Source organism: Hippocampus bargibanti, linkage group LG17 (genome assembly GCF_051943395.1).
Source record: "Hippocampus bargibanti isolate YZ-2025 linkage group LG17, ASM5194339v1, whole genome shotgun sequence".
Classification (NCBI taxonomy): domain Eukaryota; kingdom Metazoa; phylum Chordata; class Actinopteri; order Syngnathiformes; family Syngnathidae; genus Hippocampus; species Hippocampus bargibanti.
Window position 1 is genome coordinate 11,107,251 of NC_142750.1, and position 21,534 is coordinate 11,128,784.

The 21,534-nt window shown below is 41.8% G+C and overlaps 1 protein-coding gene across 1 annotated transcript; it reads right to left on the bottom strand.

The window, feature by feature from the left end:
• Positions 1-90: 90 nt before the first annotated feature.
• Positions 91-21,276, bottom strand: slc1a9 (solute carrier family 1 member 9). Its single transcript, XM_089018315.1, has 11 exons — positions 21,097-21,276; positions 14,432-14,590; positions 13,287-13,439; positions 12,621-12,877; positions 12,433-12,538; positions 12,116-12,242; positions 7,297-7,530; positions 6,058-6,252; positions 3,500-3,634; positions 2,451-2,889; positions 91-354 (listed from the first exon to the last, which is right to left on the bottom strand). The coding sequence occupies exons 1-11, from the start codon at positions 21,260-21,262 to the stop codon at positions 178-180; spliced, it is 2,148 nt and encodes a 715-aa protein (XP_088874441.1). The 5' UTR covers positions 21,263-21,276; the 3' UTR covers positions 91-177.
• Positions 21,277-21,534: the final 258 nt, after the last annotated feature.

Genomic DNA, 21,534 nt, shown 5'->3' on the forward strand with positions numbered 1-21,534 from the left:
TAAATAATCCAAGGCGTACGGTCAATTTGACTTGAAAACTCGTCTTTCACAGAGGAGTGGTTTAATTTGAAAATGACTAATCCAAAACAGTGAGAGATAAATTACTTTAATAATTTTAGCATCAAATGGGAAGCGTTTTGATTGTAACATGATGTTGAAACACGTGAGTTGTTGTTTTCACGGTAGGTCACACGGTTGGATGGCGTGCCGCCGGTCGTACGCGGTGTCGTCGCTCTCCTCGCCGTCGCTGGGTTCGCACAGAATACGCTCCCGTTCTCGCTCTTCTTCCTCCTCCGTCTCGCTCTCTCGGTACAGGCGGTCTCGTTCTCGGTAGCAGCGAGACAGGGCAGGGAGCTAGGGGACCACAAACATGTATTTCCAGGCAAGTTATGACGTCAAGTGTTTGACACGCTTCCAAATTTTGCTTTCTATCTCTCTAGCTATGTGCTTCTCTACTGTATATGCACAACCACCTGCTTACGACTTGTTCTAGCCGCCTATAAGAACAAATCGACATGTTCCTATATCTGTTGTATCTATCCATCCTCCATACCAACAATTGACCAACCAATCACCCAACGACCGTCGTACCTCAAAAAAATCTATTTATATGAACTCATTCACTGCCAGAAATGTGCGAAAATGTGTCCACTCCAGTGCCAGGTTTTTTCATTTTCACTCAAATTCCAGGACCCACAGAATATTAAGTTTTAGGACTATATACACATTCATGGCAGCATAAGAAACCTTACACTATCTTTTTTTTAATAGTTAATTCCCAAGTCATCTGGGTCTGGAGTTATCTGAGCTTGAAATGGGGGCGGCTGCACAAAAGGCAAATGCTGCCGCCTCGTGAAAGGGAAAAAACATTGCCAGAGGTCTGACCAGCGCTCTATCGGCAACCCTCACAAGAAAAATCAAAACCCAAACAAATTTGGGAATGGTGCTCCACGCCATGTTTACAATTCCCGAATAATTTTGGGAATGGAAGTAAATGAGTTCCCGAATTTGTTCGGGTTTTGTGTTTAAGGCTTCGGTTAGACCTCTGGCAATATTTTTCCCTCCCACGAGGGGGCAGCATTTATATTTTGTACAGCTGCCCCCACTTTCAATGCAGATAACTCTACAACCAAGTAAGGTCCAAATAAACTTTTTTTTCTGATGAAAGAATAGAGTGTCTAAGATTTCTTACGCTGCATTGAATGTTTATATATTCCTAAAACTCAATATTCTGTGGCTCCTGCAATTTGAGTGAAAATGACAAAAACCCTGGCACTAGAGTGGACACATTTTTGCACACCATCTGGCAGTGAATGAGTTCACAAACATCTATCTGACAGGTAGATAGATATCTTGCTACTCATGAAGCAAACTACCCACCCACCTATCAGACTAACTACCTATCCTCTGTTCGACATAACTACCAAGATACAGTGGTACCTCGGCTTACGAACTTAATTGGTTCCGAGAAAGTGCGTGTATGGCGAAAAGTTCGTCTGCCAAACATTTATTTCCCATAAGAAACCATTAAAAATGAGAATAATCCGTGCCCAGATTCCCATAAAACATAATAAGCCTTAAACTACACAAAAATATACCTTATTTTATGTATAATAAATGTGCTATTGGATTGTAACTAATGAAATAAATTGGACAGTATAATAAAGACGTTTGATGTATCTTTGTGATGGTCATTGATGTAGTTGCCTCTTGATGATATTCGAGTGAAGTTGTCGTGCTTTCTAAGCGATAATACCCTCACTCATAATGTCCCCAGTGAGCCACTTTTCGTTAATCCAAATCAACAGAAGTTTTTCAACCTCTTCTATTGCCTGAGACCGTTGCTTAGACAACACAGAAACACTCTTAACCACACGTAGCAATGGTCGACTTAACATACTGGTACGCTACGTAACACAAACGCACACCTCGTTCGTGATTTTCGATGATCTCCTTCATCTGCTCGCCCATAATTTTCTTTTGTGTCCTCTTCGGCTTACCACTAGCCTATGGTGGGGTCTTTTTCGGTCCCGTAATAGCAAAAATACTCCACTTGATAGCAAACTGTCTGCACTCAAAGGGGGTGTGGAAAACTAGTCCGCCAGCCACCGTGGCGCTGTTCGACCGTGTGGTTTGGTGTTCATCCGCCGAAAATTAGTCCGCCAGCTACCATGGAATTTACTGTGGAATCGCGAATTTAATGTTCGTAAGGCGAAACGTTTGTAAGCTGAGGTATCACTGTACTTCACTACTCAAAACACAATTGTAACGTCATCCCTGTACCCACCTACCAGTCTACCTATGTTTCATTACTTACTTCATTCATTACTTACCAACTAACTAACTCAACTAACCAAAAATGCACTGACCTAACCAAAAAAATTCCCCCAAGGCCACGTAAAAATTACATTCAACCTATACTGTATGAGAAGGACAAAGCAAGCTGGTACCTGGTTGTCGTGGCTGGGCAGGGCACAGTAGCCCGGATCCGTCCTGCAGAGGAGGCGAGGCGAGTGGGCACGGAAAGGCCGAGGGGAGTGGGAACACACGGAACGCGGGGAGGGCGAGCGGATAGAACGCGGTGACGGCGAACGGATAGAACGGGATGGAGAATAGGTGATCGAGTGGGATTGGGACAGAATGTGGCCGTGGTGGTTTTGCTTGGGAGGGCGGGGTGAACGAGGGGGAAGCTCGGGCGGCTTGAGCGGGTCCACAAGGTCCATCTCGGTCAGGATGGGCGGTGGCGGAATGAAATCCAATTCCTCCTCTACCGGGAGAATTTGCATTTCGGCCTCGTCTATTTCCTGGAGCTCCGCTTTGGATAAGTGGTCCACGATGCCGGCCCCGAACGAGTCGCCCACAACGTTGATAGAGGTGCGCATCCGATCGCTGAGTGGTAGAAGGAGTGAGTCATAAATCACAATTTTTGTACCTGCAAAACGCCCGCTCCAAGTTACCGTGGCAAAAATCAAACAGATCGAGTTCCTCCCTCTTGGATGAGGCAAATTTTAAATCAAGCCATCCAATTTTGCTTCGTCACTTTGCACTCCACGTGCCCTAATGACCAACCAATGGCCAGTGTGTTCAAATGGCAAATCGTGACAAAATGACAACACCAAACTGTGAAAGAGGTCTTCTACAAACCAGGCTTTGCTTGTTGGATCCAAAGCCAGACAAGGGGGAGTTCTAACCTTCAAAGCTGGAGTTATTGTGTAAAAATAACTAAATAAATAAATGAATAAGCAAACAAACAAACACATAAATAAATAAAGTCAGAAGTTCAATGTCATAGTTGTCACTTTGCTAACTTGGCAATTCAAGTCTCGTCAACAAGTCAATTTGAGATGTTCATGAGTTTTAGCTAAGTCAGTTGCAAATCTAAATTCAATGACGCAAGCTCAATTGAATCGATGCTGTAACTAGGATCCACCTCTGCTGAGTGGACAAGCGTTTTCCTCCGTTTAAATGACACCAAGCCACAAAAAATGCCTTTACTCACAGCAGCCAGTCGACGGCGATGAGCAGACTGATGTCCTGCGTGGGGAGGCCCACGGCCGTCAGGATCAACAGCATGGTGACCAATCCAGCACTCGGAATGCTGGCCGCTCCCACGCTTGCCAGCGTGGCCGTCATGCTGGCATGATAAAAGACAATCGTATCAAGGACATGTACCCACAACTTTTATGATTCTTCGCTACAAGAAGACGACAAACTTTATTTTATTTTGTTATTTTGTTTATCTTTTCAGTCACAGTGTTGCATTGTTGGGTGGAAGTGGGACTAACAGATTCCTATCATCCCCGAAGGAGAAATATTTGGAGGAACAAGTGTTTTTAGACCATAGCAACGATCTGAATACATTCAATTTGGAAGTGACCAGTTTGTTTCGGGACACTGTACTATCTATTCATCCATCCATCCATCCATCCATCCATCCATCCATCCATCCATCCATCCATCCATTCCCTGAATAAATCCACCGAATCCATCCATCCATCCATCCATCCATCCATCCATCCATCCATCCACTGAATAAATCCACCGAATCCATCCATCCATCCATCCATCCATCCATCCATCCATCCATCCATCCATCGACCAAATCAATCCACCCAACCCATCCATCAAATTTACCAACCAAATAAATAAATAAACAATGGGCTAAATACATAAAGAGTAAATCGGCAAAAGAGGCAGCCGATGTGTGGACTTTGGTTTTGTAACATTTGTGGTGTGGAACAGCTTATGCAGAGTCATAAGAAAATGCCAGCTGAAGTAGTATTGATTTATGCTAATATTTGTATGTGATCTCAGTGTATGTTATTTGATTGACAGTTGAGTGGGATTTTACAGACCCACACACAGCATTCAAAAGGAGAAAGAACAGCTTGTTTTTGGATGATTCGGGCAATTTTAGCATTTTGTTTTCTTTTTTCACCGTCTGCTGAACTTTTGTGGACATTGATGCGCTACATCTGACGATAGTAAGTAATGTGCCACATTTTTACGACCATCCCTTGGCCACAAGAGACAATTCAATATTTTGAATTTGGCGGTCAGGCTGTCATTGATCAAATATTTGCCCACACACAATGGGACTCATTTGTCAAGGCGCTTGTGACGCTACATCTCCAGACAAATGTTTGCATTCATTGTGAAAAATGAACAAGTTGACATCTCCACACCAAACCAGACAACGCCGACCAGTTGCACTTCCTCCGAACTACTTGTGAATCATTGTGATCTAGCTCCGTTGTAGGGATTTGAACTTTGGTGACATGAAAGCGGGCTGGTTTAAAAAGCCACTTAACTGCAGACAGATGCGGCAACCAGTAAAATGCTGGTATTATTATACGATGCGAGGCCAAAAAACCACAGACAACAAAGCGCACGCAGGGAAGAAATGCTCGTCAGCAAGTGCAAAAGTCTCCTGGAACAGACAAAACCTCCGCCAGGAATCGATTATGCGCAAATGGGAAACACACGCATGCACACACGAGCACACAAAGCATCCAAAGATCACTGCTAGGATCATAAGGAAAAGAAGAAGAAAAACTTTGTATAATTAAATTTGTCATACAGTACAGTACTTGGAAATGTATTACATCTGTCAGGGCGGTTAGACTATTATGGCCCTCACTTTGTTTAGAACTTTTTAACTGTAAATCAGACATGTTCCGTGTGCCCATTAAGAGGATCCACAAGTTAATGAAATATAGTTTGAGGAGAAATACAGTTTGAGGAAAGCCTTTTCGGGTGGTGTGCTTTTAGTTTTCTTTCATTCATTGCATTATAAATTATGAACCAAAAAAAAGCATAATTTATAATTAATAGCCAATATACGTATGTTGATCAATGCCTTTCATTCCTGATTACAAAAAAAAAAAAAAAAAATCACCTTCAGTTTTGACTTTGCAGCCTGTACCCAAATAGAGGCAAGCCTCCATTTTCTTCAATACTGCAGTGTTGCATACTAGTCAAGGAACCGAATCATAAAATATGTTTGTGCATTTCCTGCATGGTATTTTAACTCATTCACTGCCAGACGATGTGCAAAAATGTGTCCACTCGAGTGCCAGGATTTTTGTCATTTTCATTCAAATTGCAGCATCCACTGAATATTGAGTTTTAGGAAGACATAAACATACAATAAACCGTTTGAAACCTTAGACTCTCTTCTATCATCAGAAAAAAGGGTTAATTCCTAAGTTATGTGTGTCTAGAGTTATCTGAGCTTGAAATGGGGGCGGCACAAAATACAATATAACAATACATACATATTGCTTTAATAACAGCTGAAGCTATAACATTGACAAAATGCAAATGCTGCCCTTTTGTAGGAGGGAAAAACATTGCCAGAGGAACAAATTCGGGAATGGCGCTCCACGTGACACTTCACTTACCATTCGGGAATGGCAGCGAATGAGGTAAAATAATGTCCTTTTAATTACAATACAGGAATGGAAAAGTTGATTTTATTAAAAGCTGATTCACCAAAAATATTTGGGGAGAAGATTATTTTTTAATGATGGTGTGTGCGTTTTTTTTTAAACTGACCTCACGGTAACAATCTGGCCACCATCCAGCGTGATGTCGTTCATCTGCGCAATGAAGATGGCCGCCACGGCCTCATAGAGCGCCGTGCCGTCCATGTTAATGGTGGCGCCGATGGGCAGCACGAAGCGGGTCACACGCTTGTCGATCTTCAGGTTTTCCTCCAGGCAGCGGAAGGTCACCGGCAAAGTCCCAGCGCTGAACATTGAAACAAAATAGTCAGACAGGTGGTGACTTGTGGAGATGAGGAAAGACGTGTGTGTGGGGAGGGGGCGAGGGAGGGAGGGCAGGGTTGACATGGAGCCCAAATAATCTGGAAACGTGAACAGAACACAGCTTCCTCTAGAAAGCTGGTCTGGGCCACGTTGGCCAACAGGCGCATGTATTAGAGGAATTTGATTCCCGGGTGGAGCTAAGCTGGGCTGGTATTATCATGAGAGGAAAGAAATCTTAATGGGATTTCACATTTGGTTTCAAGTCATGCGCCAAAATAACAGTTGCTTGACGTTTGGAGCTACTAGATTTGTTTGTTGTTCCTGTAACAGCAAAACGTTTTGGCTTCAAGAGCTATGTTGGTGTTTGAAAACACAAAGATGGACCACGTAATCTGTTATTGTGGTGCATAAAAAGTCAAACTGTGTAGATTAAAAAAAAATGTATGCAATAAAGATCGATCAAGTATTGTTAATATTTGACAACTGTTAAAAAAAATGAGTGAAGTATTTTAAGATTTTTCTGTGATTGAGGGGTAGAAAATACATTTGACTTAACTTGAATTAAGAATTAATATAGTTAACTACCCAATTATTTTATTCTAATGTACATCAAGAAAGGTTTATTCTCATAATAATTAATTGCATTAAAAATCTATTACCATACAAAAACAATCTGCATCAATAATTAAATATCATCATTGCAACAATTATTGACAATTAAGTCAATTAAGTAAAGGGAATTGCATTATCAAAATAAGCCGACATATCTATTCAGTTTTGGCATTGAATAATAATAACTTATGTAATATAATAACCATAACAAATGAACAGTTTTATAAATAGTTCATGAATTTACATGATATATAAACCATAAACAAAATAAATAATTTGTTGCATATGCTTACAGTATTTTTTCCTCAGAAGGTTCTCCGTTTTCTTTGGGCAGCAGGTGGGGGAACCCAGTTTTTTAAACATGGCATTTCTTTCTGTAGCTGATCTAAACATGCATTCACGGCGTCCTTCTCACCTACTAGCTGTTCCTAACGCGGTGATCCACGCTTGGAAGATGCCCGTATAGAAGGTGAAGGGGCTCTTGCGGGTAATGCCGAAGAAGATGGCAGGTAGGATGAGGCCCCCGTGTATCATTAGGCCGACCATGACGGTCACCACGTACATGCCCAGCTGCCGTGCCACCAACTCCAGGTTCCCGATGGCCGCGATCTTGCCCGCGATCAACGAGGCGATGCCCACCGGAGAATACCTGCAAAAATGTTTACAGTCAGATCTTTGGACCTTGGCAGGGGTTGGAATGGAACTCACGTTGTTGTTTGTGGTACGTGATTGGCCTCGGCTCTTCATTCCAGTACAAATCATGAGCGACAGAATCCGCATTGATTTTTTTAAGGTAACCACTTAGAAGACTGGGGTGCAACATTTTACATTCATTTGAGACTGTACTTTTTGTTGTTACGGCCCACTTGCTTTGGGACCAAGTGAGGCAATAGCCCACAAGATCCAGCAAAGGAAGCTGCAACAGCCATTTGCCACCGAAAAGATCTAAACTCTAAAGTGTCATTTACAGATTCCTTATTGGACCTTGTTGCAAGTCTAAGCTCTCCATTCTGCTCGAAAACCATGTTTGTGTTCGTGGCTTCATTTCACCGGGCAGCTAAGATTCACGTCCAGCTGTTCCTCCATTGCAGCAACATCACCGTGGACAGGTCAGCTGCATTTCAAAGTTGGCGCTCAGTGGCAGTTGTTTTTCTGAAGCGTGCCGTGCACACGCTGATGGATGTCTTCCTCATAGAACGAGAGTTTTTGTATACACTGGCCCCTGTGTTTAGCTGCTGGCTAATGTGTTTACACAGAACGAGCGATGCAAACATGGATGTGTCCTCTGCTGACCAGCTGCATACGGACAGGTTTTTTTTCCGACACCGCCCACCAAGGTTGAGCATCTCCACGTCGTCTTCATTCTGTTGCTCTGATGTTACTGCCGAAACGTAGTGGGAAGTAACAAAGCACAAATACAGCAGTACCTGGACTGATAGTCATTTTGTTACAAAGTGATTCACTACTTGCAGATTTACTTATTTGCAGTTCATCTGTGAATCACCATTTTGTGGCATCATGGTAAGTAAGTTGAGACACTGTGCAGAGTATTGCTGCACAAGCAATTATAAATCCTTTAGGACGGGTGGAATTATTTGCAGATTTGTACTTTCCAAAATATATTTTTAGGATGCACAGGTTATCGATGAAAAGGTTTCTTCAGCCGTCATCTGTACTTCTTTGAAGGTGTCGGACGTTTCGCTTCTTATCCAGGAAACTTAGTCTTACTGGTAGTTTAGGCCCTATATATATATATATATATATATATATATATATATATATATATATATATATATATATATATATATATATATATATATATATATATATCCCTACTGTCCAGACATGGCGGTGCCGGACTCTGCTATGATAGGTCCCTGCTCTCAGGTTGGGGGGAGCAGAGGACTACTCCCTGCCGCTCCACTGATTGTTCCTATTGTTCGAAACTAACGACCGGACTGATTGCCCCACTTCCACCGATATGACCTCATCAGTATTACTAATCCTATTTTGCCTAAGTAGGCTGTTGTACGAACGATCCAAATTGAACCTCACCCCACCATATCGCTTTAAAGAAGGATTTAGCAGTTTTATGAAAATCACTTCTTTTACTCACCTTTCAAACCATCTATGTTCTTTTGCTAAGATTTTAACGTCATTGTTGTCAAATGAGTGGTTGCTAGCTTTTAGGTGCATATGTACTGCCGATTGAGGCCCACTAGTATTATCCCTGCAATGTTGATAGTCTTTTTTTTGAGAATTTGTTGAGTCTCCCCAATGTACTGCTCTTTACAATTTTCATCCTTACAATGTATTGACTAAACTACATTACTTTCTTTTTCATTTAGCAGACTATCTTTTGGATGCACTAATTTTTGCCTTAAAGTGTTTGTCGGTTTGAAATAAGTAGGAATTTTGTGTTGCCAAAGGACTCTTTGTTGCGTTTCAGAAACGCCTGTATGTATTGTAATGTGCGCTCCTTTCTTCAACACTTTCCCTATGTCTTTCATTTATTCCTTGATCTCCTTGATTGTGAGTGTATCACCCTGACGCATAGCACCTTTGCGCTTGCAAATTGTATAGCCCTATGACGGAGGGGTTCTGATAACTCTTAGGTGTTGTACAGAGAGATTAGAATCGAAAAAGTACGGGTCAGTATCCTCTAAAGACTTCACGCTCAGGCGTCGGACGGACATCACGGCACGACTTGCTCAACTCCACGCCACGATTTCAAGAAGCGCGTGTCACCTTCAAAGCCTACAGATGACGGCTGAAGAAACTGACAACGAAGGACCACTACTTACAAATAAAGAGAAACATCAAACTCTTTAGAGCGGTCACATTAACTAATTCACTGACATTCCCAAATTTATTCAGGAATTGAAAATATGACGTGGAGCGGCTTTCCTAATTTTTTCTGGGTTTTGGTTTTTCTTTTCGGGGGTGCCGATAAAGCGCTGGTCAGACCTCTGGCAATGTTTTTTCCCTTCCACGAGGGGGCAGAATTTGCCTTGTATCCATGTTCGCGCTTTGTTACAGCTTCAGCTGTTGTTAAAGCGCTATTTAAATCAATATGTATGTATGGTATTGTATTTTGTACAGCCGCCCTCATTTCAAGCTCAGACAACTCCAGACCCATATAACTTAGGAATTAACTTTTTTTTCTGATGAAAGAAAAGAGTCGAAGGTTCCTGTATTGAATATTTATGTAGTCCTAAAACTCAATATTCTGTGGGTAATCCAATTTCAGTGAAAATGACAAAAACCCTGGCACTGGAGTGGACACAATTTCACACATCGCCTGGCAGAGAATGAGTTAATGGTGGAAGACACTTAAAGTAATGTTATTATAGAGAGCTTTTTATTTCACAAAACCTGGCATTTTAACTGGTGGGTGTGTAGACTTTTTATAGCTACTGACATTGATGGTAAAAGTTCATTTTACTTACATTTTAACATCTGGACACTGTTATTATTATTATTATTATATTTTTTTACGAGTACTTAGAATACGACGTTCAATCAATACTTCTGTTTTTGCTAGCGGGCCTCACCTTCACCCAACCCCGACACAAGAAAAGACCGATCTGTAATACTACTTAAATACAGGGTGTGAGTACTTTTGCCACCTCTGCAACATGGTTACATTACGGAGATGTTCCGCGACATCCCCCAAGGGAGAAATCAACATTGTTCGTACTCCCGGAGCATGTGTGCATACCACAAAGTCCAAGATCCCATCTGTCCATGTCCGTCAGACCGATGCAGGCCCCCCCACCCGCTGATGCCGGGTTCCCACAGTGCACCCAGTGTATGAGTTCTTCCTTTCCTTCTCTGTCACTGTCAGCAGGCGCCATGTGCGCTATCTCTAGCATGTCAAAATAAAGCACACGCTGACCCGGGTGAGTAAAAGCAGAAACGTGTGGCAAAAGTAGTGTCGGAATGAACAACGTGGCAAAATAATCTCAGTGATCTTTTTTTATTTTTTTTGGTAACCTAATATAACATGCCGATTTGTGCAATTGTATGTGATTTTTGACAGGTGAAGGCAGTCTCTCTGGTGTCTGAGGTAAAAATAGGAACCCAACATTCCTCAATATTTCAATGTTGACTTTAATTGAAACATTTGTTTCCAAAGCTTTTAACAATGTGACAAAAGGAAAAATAAAAATATTGTGGAAAATAAAGTCAAGCTCACTGAATAATTTTGTCTTTTTTGAAATTAAAAAGAAATTTGGTCTGATCTTTATCTTGAACGTGTTACAAACGCCCCAATTATAAATTTACCAATGGTAATCCGTGTCAGAATTGGGGAAAAAATTGAATAGGTTATGATTCTTGATATGAGATATGCATCTGACGTCTCTGGCGTCGAGTTTTGTTGCATTTGTTTTATGATTGCAAAAGAAACTTTTTTTGCAGAGATGGGAAAAATGGATGAAGTAAATCACACCAATAGGAACATCATTTGTTTAACAGTGCCACTTCTCCATCTACTTTACTTTATCCTATTTGACCCTGCATTTTAGACCCTCATAACAGAAAGTGTTATGATTCAAGGAAGTTTACCCCCTTTTTTTCTTTCCTTGTTTTCATTTTACCATATTATAAAAAATGGTTACACAGTTATATAAATGTCTTACTAGTCCTTAAATGTTTTTTTGTATTACTCACTTAGTTTTGGTTATTTTAATATGGAACTATTCTAGCGTAATAACAGATGTAGAACTGTATGCTTTGTTATGTTTATTGACTGTATGGACCTGTGAAACCGTAATAAACTGTAAATTGAAGAAAAAAGATTTGCATCTGAAATTAGCTTCCAACATTCCCTTTCAATGTTAATGTCAACCTTAGATTCTAAAGCCATCTTCCAAAGACTGCTATTAACAACAAGACTGAATAAAGACATTGTTATATTATGACCTTAATTTAGCTTCCAAAATCAGTGGACCACTCTCCTGTCTCTTGCATTAAAATCAAGATTTCCCTGCCTGTCAGACCTCTAGTGGAATCTTATAGGCTAACATTTGGCATCAAGACGGCCGATTATCAGCTACTAGCAAAAGTGATCCATCCCTCCGCTAACATGACGCCTTAGTTCATGCAACATACAGTATCAACAATCGCAAGAGCCTGAGTTTACGCTTAGAAAATCTCATTTTATCATATGTCAATAATATCGCAATAATTCAGCCCGCGAGAGGAAGAGAATGAAAAAGTAAGACACTGACCACATGATCATGGACACCATGGTCATGATAATCTCGTTGAGGATGTTGAAGAAGTCGCACATGACTTTGCCACGCTCGCCCATCCTTCCCATGCAGATTCCAAAGGTGATGAAGAATCCGATCAAACCTGAAGCAACACAAGCAATCGATTTACGACTGATATTATTTTAAAACACAATCAAGTGCCTACATCGGTAGAGACAAGAATTCAGCCGAGAAACACATGAATAAAGATCATGTCAACAAATTTTGGTAGTAGTAATACTCGAAGTAGGAGCAATGGTAGTAGAAAGTGGTATTGGTAGTTGTGCACTCACCAAGAACATTCATGCCCCATTTATATTCTAGTTTCTTTCTGCTGACTATGATTGGTTCCGTTTGGTTTGTGGCCACCACGGCTGCCTGCGTCAAGACGGTCTGGACCTTTAGTCGCGCAAGTTTGGCTCAAGTTACAGTCAACATCACTAAAACGTGAACAAACATACTGTAAAGCTAGCCAAATGACCTGCTGGAAGCATGCCTGCACCAAGTTCTCAGGGAAGAGGTTGCGGAGGAGGTCAAGGAAGGCATCTAGACTGCTGATTTCCTGGTTCTTCGGTGGGGCGGAGGCAGTGGGGCTCCCTCTGAGCTTGGGGTTGCCGGGGTGGATGCTGAGCACCAGGATGACACCAAGAATGGCGGCGATGATGGTGGTGCTCATGTAGTACACCATGGCTCTGCTGCCCATTCTGCCACTGGAGCGAGCATCCAGACCGGCCAGCCCTGAAACACATATCTTTACTTTCATTTTTTTCCCATGTGTAAAATCTGGAGACTTATTGACCTTTTGGAGACTTATTATTGTGGATATACCATCCTCCCCTAGTACATCTCAAATTTCAAAGCGACTTTGAATTGAATTTGACAATATACAGTCAAGTCGGAATGGCACGGTTTCAATGTTGTACCACTTTTTGTCATGCCATCCAGTGCAGTAAGCTCTGCTGAAAAAGATGCAATGTTATTCCCACAGAGGAAAGAGCATAAATGTATCGATAGCCTCATAGTATGATTCCCTATGTCATGTTCAAATTTCTGCGACAATATCATGGGATCGGAATGCTGCTACATATGCCTCAATTATGGCCGTAAAAAACTCTGTATTATGATTTGGAGTGTCACGCCAGCTGACCTGTGATGAGGCTGGAGATGATGAGGGGCAGAATGAGCATTTTAAGCATCCTCATGAGGATCTCTCCAGGGAAGGAGACCATTATGAGGGCCGAGCTGTCAGTCACGCTCATGTAGCGCAGTAGCATGCCCAGTACTGCTCCCATCACCACACCTGCCAAAGAAAGATACAATAACACCATTATCGTCATTATTAGCATACAATCTCATGCACTGGGAGCAGTAGAATACTGAGAAGATAGCAGTCAAATAATGAATGGATTAACACGACAATGTTGTTTTATTTTAATTTAAATAATTTAAAATATTTGTACTGTTTAACAAAAATTTAACTTAAAAATAACTAAAAATATGATGTTGAGCGCCATGCCCGTTTGGGTTTTGGTTTTTCTTGTGGGGGGTGCTGATAAAGCACTGGTCATACCTCTGGCAATGTCCTTTCCTTTCCATGAGGGGGCCCCTTTTGCCTTTTGTACAGCCGCCCCAACTTGCACCTCATTTTACTCCAGACCCATATTACTTGGGAAATAACTTTTTTTTTCTGATGAAAGAAGAGAGCCCAAGGTTTCTTACGCTGCATTGAATGTTTATGTAGTCCTAAAACTCTATATTCTGTGGATCCTGCAATTTGAGTGAAAATGACAAAAACCCTGGCACTAGAGTTGACACATTTTTGCACGTCTGGCAGTGAATGAGTTAAAAAAAACATTTCCATTCATTTGTGAACCGCCAACAGGTTTTGTTAATAGTCATTTTATACTAAAACTGGAAATGGCCGCACATTTTTGAGAAGTGATAAAAACTTGTGCAATATATTGATAGCGTAATGAAGTCATTTTTTGTGAGCTTAGTAATTGAACATTATTTCAGGACAATTATGTGTTGTTGACATGGGTTACAACAAGTTTGTGACCACTATTTAAATGCCTCAGAGTCTGAAGGATGAGTGAAGTTACATCACGACACACTGGCAAAAACAACTTCAAAATAAAAGCATGAAAAAACTTGAGTCCTTGGTCTATTTCCAAGTGACATATCAGGTGCACTATGGCAGACTACGGCTGCCAACATCTCAGTGAGTTGCATCACTTCTCAAACTAAGCAGCAAGGTAAATGCTTCACATTCTGCCTTTGATGCTTACATACCCAAGACAGTGAGCGCCAGCAGAAAGTTGTGGGTGTTTCGGCTGCAGTGGCCAGCGTCTTTGAAGCCCATTTCTGTGCTGTCATCCTGCCGACTTTCATCTCCTGGCTTGGGCTTGGTGGCATTGGACTGGTTGACAGCGGCCTGGTTTGTCATCCTGCCTGTGGGCACAGAAGCAAGGATACATCTGAAGTGTGCAGCCATATACCAGGCAGACTGTACTTTGGTATCAAATGGCGAGTATAGTTTTGATTTTTTGAAAGTTGCTATGTCGATGACCATTTGTTGTTTGGGAGCCTTTTATGAGCGAGTTGCTTGTTCTGTAGCCACAAGAGGACATAAGTCTTCTTGTGCCGGTTCCAAGCCCGGATAAATACATAAGGTAATGTCAGGAAGGACATCTGACGTAAAAGTTTGACCAAAAGAAACACGCGAATCAAACCTCTGAAGATGAAAGACACTGATTCGCTGTGAAGATAAGCGGTTCAAGTAATGGATGGATGTTGATTACCGTGATTTTGTCATTGGTAGTAAAATATCATAATCATACATTGTGTGTGTTGCCCCCCTCCCGATTCTCACCCCGACAATACACAGCATCAAAAGCAAATAGAATTTGTCATCTGCAAGCATTTTTAGTTATTTATCTGATTTGAATTCCCGTGGTTCAACACAGGATTGTTACAAAACCCTCCCAACATTCTCAAGGCCTCCAACGCAACAAAAACTCAGATTGGATGCACGTCCCGTCTGTATTTTTGACTCCCACTACGTCATGTAAACACATCTGGAGTGCGGCGCCACCAGACAAGTCGACGTCGGAACCGTCCCTCTATCCAAACAGATTATAATCTAACCGACAAGACAATCACAGACACAAAAATAACATTACCTGTCCACATCTAGTGATTCTCCGATGCTCCCCCCCCCTCGACTTGATGCCCGTAGACGGAAACGTCCCGGCCAGATTGGACGGCGGGCATCTAATCCTCCCGTGAAATGTACGGTCAGAACAGCAGTGGGGTGACGGTGTTGGGGTGGGGGTGCTCCACTGATGTAGTCTTCACAAATCCTCTTTTCGATCCTTATGTCATTTTTTTGCGGTATTGTTTCCCGGGCACCGGGGTTATGAAAAGGTGGCACGGGAGAGAATGATCAGCCTTGATCATAGCTACTTGTCTGTTTTTTCTATTTTTCCATAAGAAACTGCAAACTCGATACAGAGGTGAAAATGTAAGGCTTTGTGCCTCCGGGTAAACAAACAGAGAGAGAGCATGCCGTCAGGTATATTTTCCACATTATTAACTAAGCAATTTCATGAAAACGCTTGAGGACAAATCAATGAGCTAGCTTTGACGCTCAACTGTCGGTAAAACTCCTCACACTCTGCGGGAGCTGTGAGCATTATGTTGGCTCAAGACTGAAAGTTTTTTTTTTGTCAGACAAGTAAAACTGTTTCATTGAGATACTATACATCTGAATAAGCATGTTTTGTGAAAAATCGCAAAGGTTAGTGCGTGGAGGTTTTATCTTTCTGCCTGTGAAACTGCTTATTCAGGACAACCCGTCGGCACAAAGCTTTCCTTAATGTTGGATAATCAAACTAAAGACAAGCTAGAGGGTTTAGGTCTTGGCGATTAATCTAAAAGGTCATGTTTGAAGACAGCAACCGGTTCAGAAAATCTTTTTGTTTCTCTAAGAGGCAGATTATTTTCCTCCCTACGAAAGGTCAGGGCAGTTTCTAGGTGAAGCCATAAAGGGTCCTGCCCATACTTATTTTATCAGTTTTTTTTCTCCTGAAAAGCACTTAATTACACTTTATGGGACCACGGGAAACAGACGCTGATCGGAGGATGAGAGAGGAACAGGAGAACGAAGCAGAGCTCTGGGCTCGTTGACTCACGTTACAGTTTAGTAAGGCTAGTAAAACACAGGAAAAAAGTCGGTCAGAGGGTTCGCAGCACCGCCAGATCGGGCAGCTTCCTGTAAATGCGGGATGTCAGCATCGAGATTGAACAGGTGGTTGTCATCAGATGCCAGGTGGTCTGCCTAGAAATCCCTTAAAAGAAACGTATGCGGAGAGAACTTTGGGAACAATGAAACATGAAACGAGAACATAGCCACAAGAAGAAAAAAGGAATCCGAAAAAGTGCTGTCACTCAGTATACTTGCATTGCATTATTCTATCGAGAAGTGATCTTTTAAGATCTAACCACTTTTGTCTGAAAGATCTGACCAAGTGATCAGAATATAGACAGGAAATAAAGCAGTCACAAAGTTAGTAGAAAGCACCAGGGAGTCAAACTAAGATTAAGTCGGAATCATGCTGAGTCGAATGCCAAAGAGTACAAGTGAATTTTGAGATGGATTTTAAAGATGGGCAGCGAGGGAACTTGCCGATTGTTCAATGGCAGGTAATTGCAGAGAGTGGGACCAGAAAAGGAAAAAAACTCGACCCCCTCTGAACATCCGTTTAGTTTTTGCCACATCTAATAATGTCTGGTCAGCAGACCTGAGGCGTCGGGAAGGTGTGTAGAGGCGGATAAGTTCGGAGAGGTCAAGAGGAGCGAGGCCATTTAAAGATTTGAAGACAAATAATAAGATCTTGAAAAGAACTCTAAAATGTATAGGGAGCCAGTGAAGGGGTGCCAGAGTAGGAGTTATGTGCTCCCTCTTACGCGTTCCAGTCAAGAGGCAAGCAGCACCATTCTGGACCGGCTGGAGACACTTCAAGGAGGGTTGGCTGACTCCAAAGTAAAGCGCATTACAGCAATCGAGCCGAGATGTGACAAAGGCATGAATAACTGCTTCAAAGGGCTTATGAGAAAGGAGAGGTTTTATTTTAGCCAGCTGCCTAAGATGAAAGAAGCTGGATTTAACAACAGCACCAATTTCTTAGTCAAGTTTCAAGTCACTGTCCAGTTTAAGACCCAAGTTTGAGACTGTTGGCTTCAGATAAGGAGCCAGGAGGCCCAAGGCAACAGGATCAGATGTACATGGGCCAATGAGACCAAACAGTATCACTTCTGTCTTCTTTTCATTGACTTTCAAGAGGTTTTGTGCCATCCAGGTTTTGATTTCCTCCAGGCAGGATAAAAGTGGCCTTAACGAGAAACATGCCTGGATGACGTGACAGACTACACCAAGTTCGAGCAACAGAGATGAAAAACTAAATACAGAGAGGCTGGTAGGTGGGCCTTTGACCGGTCAGAGACTAAGCCTAACCAGGTAGTAGACTAAGACTAATATTCACCTGGTAACAGGTATTGGGTAAACTACGAGCAAACTTTACTTCCAACAAAGTAACAAAGTAAGACACGAGTCAACCAAACATCATGTCTTGTCTCCCAAAAAGTTGGACAAACTTTTCCAGAAAAGATCATGTAAGATTACAACTATTTACCGAAACACTTTCACATGCATGACGTCGACAGCGGCGACAAGTGGGACGGCCACGCGTGACAACCGTCACAATCTCAATCTGGGCTGGCACGCGTTGTTCTTAGGATACAATTTTTTTTAATCGCCACCGTTTCCACGACAACGGCCGAAGACAGCACAGGATAATCCTTTACCACAGCAGTCTTTGATTACTGTAATCGAGCTCAAGCTACTGACAATGATGACGTCAGAGCAAGATGCCACTCGCAACGCGTACTCCAAATAGTCAACTTTGCCTTTTGCCGGTTAAATTTCAGCTTAATGTCACTTCTAGTAGTCAAACTATGAGTAAATGTTTCCTTTTTCATAGCAGGGTGCCATTCGTGTTGCATTTTCTTAAAAGTTCAACTTTACAATCTTCTGGGTGTACTCCAAACAAAGTGAATAATCTATGAAGGTAAATGACTTTAGTAGTAATTTCCACTATCTTGGGGTTAGTTTCAACTAGGTAACTCGGATCTCGCCCCGAGTAAAATACCTGTGACTATTCAGGCTTCTGCCAGTTTAATTCGACTCAGTCAACTGGCGCCCAGCATATTCAATAGCAATACTTTAGGTTGTGCGAAAAAACAAACAAACAAACAAACAAACAAACAAACAAACCGAAAGTCATTTTAAACAAACAACTGTCACCATCTTGAGTTGTCACATGAATTCAGAATTTTCTGTTACCTCCGGCAAGACTCTTATGGTTTAATCGTCTTTGTTTATCCTTTATGCAAACATGGTTCCCCGGACCCTACAACATTGTCATTTGCATTTTGGTTTCAGGCTGATGATGTCAGAGCGAAATAATCAATGGAAATCTGCTACGTCAACGCTGGGTGACAAAGTCAAAGTTCATCTCAGGGAACTGCTCCACACATGAATGGAAAAACAAATGGGGATTGTGTAAATACATATGGGAGTCGTGTTAATAATAGTTGTGGGGAGGGAGGCATATGGGTGTGTGTGTGTGTGTGTGTGTGTCAGAGGATTACTTGCAACAGTTGATTGTTTGGTGTGAGCTTTGCAAAGGGATGGATATATAATCCAATCCTCAACCCACCACCACCCCTCCGTCCTCCCTCCTTGGAGGAAGATGTCATACAAAACACGCTTGGATCTCCCAGTCGACTTTCAACACCGTGCTGCACAAAAAGCATCACTTTGTACATCGATTCTGTTTATGTGATCGCTTTGTGTCTCACTTTTTGACAAACACGATCCAAATCCTTAGGTACAGCAAGTATGAGTGACAAAGATGCATTTACCATATTTTCCGGAGCATAAGGCACACTAGAGTATAAGGCGCACCCCAATGAATGGTGTATTTTCAAACCTTTTCCATATATAAGGCACATCGGAGTCTAAGGTACATCTTCAAACAATGACAAAGTTTTACAAATATAATATTGAAATATATTTAAAAAAAATCAAAATATACAGCAAACCACATTATAAAGTACTATGTCTTCTACAGGGGGAAATAGCTACTGACAGTAGTTGCGAAACCTGTTGTGGCTCAATATGACTTCACATATAAGGCACACCAGCGTATAATGCGCAGGGTCATCTTTTGAAGAAAATCTAGGCTTTGGGGTGCTTCTTATACATCGGAAAATACAATATGTTTTTGGTCGACAAAGTGATTTTTATTTCTTCTAATGGAATTTGATTGACTCAAACTTGAATGTCATCAATTGTCAAAATCAGAAAACAGGTAGGCAATTTTTTTTCATTTGCGTGTCCCCGTCAACATATTATTTGACTAAAATGGACCTAATTGTTAGAATAGCTGTGATTGTTGACACCCCTTTTCCATCTATGAGTATATGTGTATGTGCGTGTGTACGTGTGCATGCGCGTGTGTATGTATGTTTGTTTGTGCATGTGGTTGGTGTAGCCTATCCCCTCCCTCTCCGGGATGATAATCTGGGTGTATTAATCTGTTGTTTGAACTCCTTAAACACAGTCCTTTCAATCACATCTGGTCTCGTCACCCTTGGAAAGACCGGCTATTAATAAAACCTTCCTTTGCTTTTCTTCATTTTATTTTGGCTGCGCATGCAGGCGAGCACGTGCACGCACAAAGGACACCATTTCACAATTCAACCTGTTTTCCTAATTCGGCCACCAGTTGACTGGAGGACTCCTCAGCACCGAGTGTGATCAAATAACAGAATGCTGATTCACACTAAAATGAGGAAATATGCAAGGAGGCCAGATCGCAGGAAGAAACTTCACCTTTAACCATATACGTGAGACAAATAAACCTTTTCGGATCTTACTGTATATTAGACTAGAACTTGAATTTGCCTGGTCTAAGAGTAACCTTTAACCTTCTACCAGATCAACTACTACCCATAAAGTCTGTGTAAGCTCTCAGTCGTACAGGAGTGGTCCATCGATGAAAATGTTTCTTCAGCCGTCATCTGTACTTCTTTGAAGGTGTCGGACGTTTCGCTTCGTATCCAAGAAACTTCGACAGCAAACTAAAGTCTTACTGGTAGTACCCATAAACTTCACCTTCTATGAAGTCAACTATAAATCAACTCTTTTACGCAGACTAATTGCAAACATTTGAATCTATCAGGCAAACTAAATGTAACTTCATCTGTTACCTTCTAAAGGCTTAATCTCCGCGGCTCCTACTGCATAAAAACACTAGTAAACCAGCTCTTGCAAATGTCAGATAAATCATAGTACGAGTAAACTTGCACTCGGTGAACTACTAATACATTTTGACAAACATCAACCTTGACCAGGTAACATCTGAGTACATTTTACATTGTGGATGTTAATGTTTTCCTTTTACTTGGTAAGCAACTACTAAACTTCAATTTAAAGATGGAACACAACGACCACACTTTAAATTCCATCTGAGAAACTGCTGGATAATATTGGGGAAAAAAACTACTCATCAGGTCAAGAACTAGTAAACTTCCCATCTGCCATCAAAACGACTAGCAACCAGTCCTTTTCTGCCATGTTAACCACTAGAAAATGTCACATGGACCTGGCAGGCCATTTGTAAACTTCACCCTTAACTGAGTCAATGACATGAAAACTTTTTATCGGGGACTAGTAAAGTACTTGTGGACCTTATAACCTGGCAAGGCATTTCAAATTGCAAAGAAATGAGCGCAACTGACAATCAAAATGAAAAAAAATAAAAGACAGATTGGCCCAGTTGAAGGACGGCAGAGGGCGACAGGTAAGGCCAAAGAGGAATCTTGAAGCTTACCTGCTTGGCGTAGCTGTCTGCCATCCAACAAGAGCGAGGCATCAGGAGATGAAGAGGATGGATGTGTCGATGATGGGAGAGGCAAAGTCACAGCCTTTGCGTCATCTGAGGAAATTTGCAGATTATACACAACGACAGCTTGCTGGTGCTCGGGAGTAAACCGCATGAGCGAGTCTCAATCCCTCGCCACCTCAATCGACGTCACCGCAATCGCTTCAAGCGTCACTCACCTCCTTGCTACGTCAGGTCACTACTTGGATGCTGATCAGGGGAAAGATTCAGAAGATGAGCCGAAAAGATGGGTAGAAAGATTTTTTTAGGATTTCAAAAGGCGATTTACCCTCCCGTCCACAAGGGGGCAGTGTGACTCTGTTCTGACAGTTTCAGTTTGTCAGGTTCTTTCAGGATGTGGTTTCTCATCCTTGATGTCAACCAAAC

Coding starts and splice junctions, on each gene's coding strand:
- slc1a9 (XM_089018315.1), bottom strand. CDS start 21,262: ATGCGGTTTACTCCCGAGCACCAGCAAGCTGTCGTTGTGTATAATCTG. Junction 12,243..12,432: donor ATGGGGCATGAATGTTCTTG/GTGAGTGCACAA, acceptor GTGTTGCTTCAG/GTTTGATCGGATTCTTCATC. Junction 6,253..7,296: donor GCGTTAGGAACAGCTAGTAG/GTGAGAAGGACG, acceptor TTCAATGTTCAG/CGCTGGGACTTTGCCGGTGA.